The following is a 7,000-nucleotide window of genomic DNA, read 5'->3' on the forward strand; positions in this document are numbered from 1 at the left end:
GCTTTTTATATTTTTTGCACTTTTGGCAGCGTTCACTCTAAATTTGACGCATGAAACGGACTGGTTTCCGTCCACAGCTAAAGCTGTTATCACACAAACATTACCGTATATGACAGCAAAGATTGTATTTGTTACATTTTAGCAGTGTTGCCCCTCAGCTTCTACTGCAAACAAAAAATAATAGCAAAATCTATGTGTATGTTCCCGTATGTGGACCCCTTAAAAAATCGGGGAAATAAAGCTAAAGGCTATTTTTGACTCACATGCGAAGCAAAAGTGAGTCTATGTACTCACCCGAGTCGTCCGTCCGTCCGTCCGTCCGTCCGGAAAACTTTAACGTTGGATATTTCTTGGACACTATTCAGTCTATCAGTATCAAATTTGGCAAGATGGTGTATGATGACAAGGCCCCAAAAAACATACATAGCATCTTGACCTTGCTTCAAGGTCAAGGTCGCAGGGGCCATAAATGTTGCCTAAAAAACAGCTATTTTCCCATTTTTCCCATTTTCTCTGAAGTTTTTGAGATTGAATACCTCACCTATATATGATATATAGGGCAAAGTAAACCCCATCTTTTGATACCAGTTTGGTTTACCTTGCTTCAAGGTCAAGGTCACAGGAGCTCTTCAAAGTTGGATTGTATACATATTTTGAAGTGACCTTGACCCTGAACTATGGAAGATAACTGTTTCAAACTTAAACATTATGTGGGGCACATGTTATGCTTTCATCATGAGACACATTTGGTCACATATGATCAAGGTCAAGGTCACTTTGACCCTTATGAAATGTGACCAAAATAAGGTAGTGAACCACTAAAAGTGACCATATCTCATGGTAGAAAGAGCCAATAAGCACCATTGTACTTCCTATGTCTTGAATTAACAGCTTTGTGTTCCATGCTAGGTTTAGTTATTTGACCTTGACCCTGAAGGTCAAGGTCATGTAAAGGTCAAGGTCAAGCATGTGAGTCGTATGGGCTTTGCCCTTTTTGTTTATTAATTCAGTTAGAAGCTTGCTGAAAACCTATATCTAGCCCTCGAGCTTTTACAACAATATAACAAAAAGTCTTCTTTTCATTGAAGTTGATGATTTCATTTATTTTCTCTCTGTTTTTGGTAAGTTTCTTTAGTTTCCTGTTGTGCTTCAAATAATGTTCTCATCAACCTGAAACAGATAAATCTAAAACATATTTGAATTAGTGTGACTAAATTGTATCATGTTATTTAGAAGTATAGGGGGCTTTTAACAGTGAACCGTGAAGGCTCCCGCAGTGGGGCACTGCGGTTATGAAATTAAAAGCCCCTCCTGTTTTTGGAACCGCAGGAGCTTTCTAGTTTGCTGTTAGGTAGATTTTTGGTTCCTCTTTCCTGTCATGCTCTCTTTTTCTTCATTAAATCTTTTCTTTTTTCTGCCTTCTTGCTCATTCACCTGTATTTTTTCCAAAAATCTCTTCTCTTGCCGCTTGTCTCGCGATTCATGTATAGTTTAATCTGTTAGTGTTCTGATGTAAGTCCAGCAGTAGATAGGTTAAGCCTATTTTAACATACTGGAAACTGGTAATCTTCCAGTAGGTATTATTTTAGTTTTACTAAAGCCTGCTGGGACACAAGTAATGGGTTAGTGCATTTGTAAACAGGAATCGCTTGACAAGTGGCCCCCTTCATCCCCCCCTTCCTCGTCCTGATATGGCTCTGCGTAGTCGGCTGGACGTTAAGCAACAAATAAACAAAAATAAACCGTGACGGCCTCTCAACGGGTTCATATTAAGCGCCCAGGCTCCTAATATGGACCATTTATAAATGTAGCTGTATTCAATTGTTATCAAAGCTATTTCCCTCTAATTAGGCCTAACGGTTAACCTGAGACAGAAGGACTACCAAACACAAAATGGAACTTCTTCGTAAGAAAACAAGCTAGTTATCAGCAAGAAACAAAAGGTGATCCATATTAGGCAACCTTCCCCTACATCTCTGCTTACTGGTAGGTGTAATGGTTCCCTGACTGTGTGGTCTTTCTGTTTCTGGTATTTAATTATGCTTCATTATTGTTCTTAAGATCATGCCGTTGTTAAAGACAGACAGATAGGCAAACAGGCTGGTGGACGGACCGGCCAACCGGAGAGCACACACACACATACACACACACACACACACACACACACACACACACACACACACGCACACACGCACGCACGCACGCACGCACGCACGGACGCACGCACGCACATACACACACACAAACCCACACAAACACACGCACACACACACACCAACACACACACACACACACACACACACACACACACACACGCACGCACACACGCACGCACGCACGGACGCACGCACGCACATACACACACACAAACCCACACAAACACACGCACACACACACACCAACACACACACACACGCACGTACGCACGCATGCACGCACGCACGCACACACTAACACGCACGCACATACACACACACACACACGCGCGCGCACAGAATAATGCGCCTGGAACAACATCAACAACGTTTTATTTGATTCAATTCTTTACAAGAGCAAAATAGCACAATTTTGGTGTGATGAGCTGGATTCTTTAAAGAAATAATTTCGTAAAACAACACCAGTGGCTTCTTAAAACATTGATTAATAAAAAAAAAAGTTCACTGCAGCAGAGAGTAGCCAGGCTATTGATTCTCGGCATGTGACCAAGTGGAGGGATGATATCCTACCCCACGTAGAAGTCAGGACACATCTGAGACGGTGAGCCCATTCGTTTTTGGTTTAAGCAGCAACAACAACAACAACAACAACAACAACAACAACAACAACAACAACAACAACAACAACAACAACAACAACAACAGCCTATTTGTTTTTCTACGGGATGGACTGTTTCTCAAAAAGTGTTTTGGAAATAAATGTTTGACTTGAGTTGAGTTGCACTTCGGTTGTGTGCGATTTTTCCCCACCATATAGGCAGTCGTACTCCTCTTTCACGGGACACGTGCTGGGTGTTTTTGGTTTTCTATAACCCACGGAGGTCTGGTAGCAGGATTATTTCCATTCGTACTTGATCTTGTGCTTTGCAAGCGCACAAGACGAGGGATACAGCGCTAGCAGGTCTGCACATAGGTTCACCTTGGACCAGAACAATCTCCACCCTTAACCCATTACCTGAGAAATCAGTAAAATTTCATCCTTTACCCATTACCTGGGAGATAAACTTTTTTCTACCTTTACTCCATTACCCGACATATCGGAAAAAACGTCCACCCGTAACCCAACAGCTTGGTTTCGAACCCAGCACCATATACAACAAGGAACTTAGTCGATAAATATCGACAGGGGGCCGACAAATGGTTTAAATGGGAAATGTGTGTATATGGGTGTGGGTTTGAAACAAACAAACAAACCAACCCATGTGAACCCCGGGCCGCAGGCCTTCGATGTAGTGATTGAAAAAAAAGGATGTTCTCAAATGGTTCAATTCTCATTTGGTCTGATTCTCAAATGGTACCGGTATACTCCCCCCCCCCCCCTGGCCGCAGGCCTAGGAGTAAAATTTTTATAGACACTGACCTTCTTCCCAGGGGTCATTGACCCAGTTTTAGCTATGAGAGGTGGTTCGCCCAGAGGCTGTAGAGTATACTGGGGCGGTCTCTTTGATGTCTTGAGAGGAAACTTGGCCAGGGTAGTACATGCACCAGAACTGGTGGACACCAAGGACAAACATGAAATCGAAGCAGTTTGCTTTCAGAGAGAACGGTCGTCAGCAACTCAAACTTCTCTGTTTTCTTTTTTTTTTTAAATCTGACTTTCTTTGTGGCCCCCTGACTCCGCCCCCCTCCCTCTGTAAGGACCCCCCTCCACAAGGACCGATTTTTGTCAACATTTTAAAGGTCGCTAGAGAGGGGTTCCACTGTATGACCTAACCGCTACTGGCAGACGGCCTCAATCTTCACGCGCAAAGACGAGATTAATAGGTGCTCGGTTTTGGTATTTTGAATTACATTACATTAAACCTTTGTTGGGTTTCATGGTCATAGCAACAGCCATAATAATATTACATGATGTATAATATCATATTTCAGCATATGTGAATTACATGTCATCATACTAAACTGTCATACATTTTTATTCCTACATTATTCTGATTGATCACAACCAAACCTACTATCATTGGACACATCCAAATGCAAGCGCCTGTTCTTGACAATTTCTCTCTGATCTAAATATAAAATCAGTGCAATTTCCTGGGTCGGGCTTTGCCACAGACACTCACGGTTTGGCCTGTAGGTAAAATGTACAATGTATTTTCTGATTTGTGCACAAAAGCTTTTTTTCTTTTTTCTTTTTTTTAACATAACAATGTTTAATGTCACTGTATGTTTAAAAGACCATGGTCATATTTGTAAAAAAAATGTTAAATTAGAAAATAAATAACATTTTGGTTCATGATTTTTCCTACACCTGTGCCAAAAATAAGAAATAAAAATGTCGGGTATATAAGTCACTCAAATACAGCTAGGTATGAATGGCTCGGTTTGAGTTTGTTGCAGTTGACCCTGCACAATGCGACATATCATGTTTTTGTTGAACAATTTTGACGTCACCCCTCCCATAGGGTGACGTATTTCACAACTTCCTGTGTTACACAAACTCTGTGATGACCAATTTTGACGTCACCCCTCCCATAGGGTGACGGATTTCACAACTTTCTACAGATGAACAATTTTGACGTCACCCCTCCCATAGGGTGACGGATGTCACAACTTCCTGTGTACACAAACTGATGACGTATTTCACAACAAAATGGCGCTGCCCATGGTCAACCTCGAAACTATCCGTATAGAATGGGGGCGTCCTCGCCCCCATAATGAAAGCCAACGTCCTAACCACTAGGCTACTGCGCCCACTCCCTGGGCCTGACGCCGCAATGCCCGAACACCCCTCTCTCCCCCACCCTCCCCTCCCACTGTATGTACGTGGTCGTGTCCAGAAATACTGGTGTCAGGCCCGTGTAGGCCAGGCCGCTGTTGTATAAGTGGACCAAGTCCGGTCGATTCAGGGTCAGACAGGCCTCAAGACTTGCCTTGCCGTGACAGAGAGGCCGTTGTTTGCCATATCCAAGGGGGTCATCTGAGACACATTCTTGAAGACATCGTCACGCTGTTTTGCCTTTAAAAAGTTAAGCACTGTGTACACTCACTCGGAAGACGAGGAATACAAGTCAGGTTTCCAACATTCTGCGAACAGTCGGCCGTGTTGCTATGGGAAGTACAATTTTTAATACACTCAGTTTCTTCGCTTGTCGAACTATCAACATGTGTTAGGCTGAAAACGGATTCAACATCGCTCTGTTTTGATACCTGTTCTCGCGTCAACAGTCCGTTGCTTTGGATTCTGGACAGTAAAACGAGGAAAGTGTAAGAAGTCAACAGTCCGTTGCTTTGGATTCTGGACAGTAAAGCGAGGAAAGTGTAAGAAGTCAAAGTTTGTGCACGCTCTTTCTCACTCTTGCCATATTGGATTCAGTAAAAACTGTTCAAAGGATTTACTGGCGTTACCCAGTCTTTCGATCGCACAAACTAGCTTAGGTTGTCTTCGGATTGAATGTTAAATTAAATGGGATGGATGTGGGCTTTTTCTCTCCAATACAACTGTTCTTTCGTGAGCTGGTAACTGAAACATAAATACATATGAAACTGAAAGTTAAGTGTTGACAATTATTTCAATCACAATAAACATTTTAGTCGGTACCATTCACTCGACTGCACCGACGACGACAACAACAACAACAACAACAACAACAACAACAAGAACAAGAACAAGAACAAGAACAAGAACAAGAACAACAACAACAACAACGACAACAGTAATTCAGTAGTAGTGCAATACTCTGGCACTGCATACCTCCAGCGAAAGACACATCCTCTTTCCAAAGGAAGACACATCCTCTTACACACACACACACACACACACACACACACACACACACACACACACACACACACACACGTGCACGCACACATGCACAGACACACACAAACAGACACACACACACACACACACACACACGAACACACACACACACACAAACAAGCACACAGACACAGACACATACACACACACGCAAACACACGTACCACACACACACACACACACACACACACACACACACACACACACACACACACACACACGCATTACACACTCACCCACACTATTATAGGGCGCCATCTAGTGGAATGATCTCGTGCAGAGCCAGACGAAGACGTCCCCAGAAGGAACGCACAGCGTCGTCAAGCTCCTCCCACTGGATGTAGGTCGTCGTCTTCAGCACTGCCATCATGGCCGCCGTCATGTCACGTGACGCCACGTCATCCACACACACGATGAGCAGGACGTCATCATAGTTCATCACGTGATTCATACAGAACGTCAGCTCGAACTGACACCACTGACTGCGCACAAAGTCCTTGGAGAATACCATCAGGATCTTCTTGCTGCTCTGCACACACTCCACGATGTTGTCCACGATGTTATTGCCGGGGATGAAGTCTCTCTCGTGGACACACAGCCTCAGTCCCAGGCGGCCTTCCAGCTCCGGCATGAGTTTCCCATAGACCCAGGGAAGGTCTTCTTTGTCGTAGGAGACGAAGACGTCGTAGTCAAAGTGGTCAGCCAGCAGCCTCAGCCTCCTGACGTCACCGCGACCCCTGAAGGCCTCGTAGAGAGCCAGACGGATGTTCCAACGAAAGCGGAAAACGAGGGAGGCGATGGTGAAAGTGACGATGAAAAGTGTGCACGTGTACACGATCACCACGTTCATGGCATGACTCATCAGACACGCCTGGTCCACCATCGTGAAGCTGGCCAAGCTCGTCCCGGGTAGATTGTTGCATTTGTATTGTAGCTGTGAGCTTGCGTTGCGGTGAAACAATTCCGTGTCTGAAACAAACCAGTTTCTGAACCACATGAGTTCACATGAACACGTGAAAGG

The 7,000-nt window shown here is 44.0% G+C and overlaps 1 protein-coding gene across 1 annotated transcript in view; it reads right to left on the reverse strand.

The window, feature by feature from the left end:
- Nucleotides 1–6,178: 6,178 nt before the first annotated feature.
- The window catches only part of LOC138963762 (toll-like receptor 13), a 2,653-nt gene continuing 1,831 nt past the window's right edge, over nt 6,179–7,000 (reverse strand). The window contains exon 1 of the mRNA XM_070335615.1: nt 6,179–7,000. This exon is cut by the window's right edge and continues 1,831 nt beyond it. Within this exon, the coding sequence (XP_070191716.1) occupies nt 6,224–7,000 (777 nt within the window). The 3' untranslated portion in view covers nt 6,179–6,223.

This window comes from Littorina saxatilis, linkage group LG4 (assembly GCF_037325665.1).
Source record: "Littorina saxatilis isolate snail1 linkage group LG4, US_GU_Lsax_2.0, whole genome shotgun sequence".
NCBI classification, from domain to species: Eukaryota; Metazoa; Mollusca; class Gastropoda; order Littorinimorpha; family Littorinidae; genus Littorina; species Littorina saxatilis.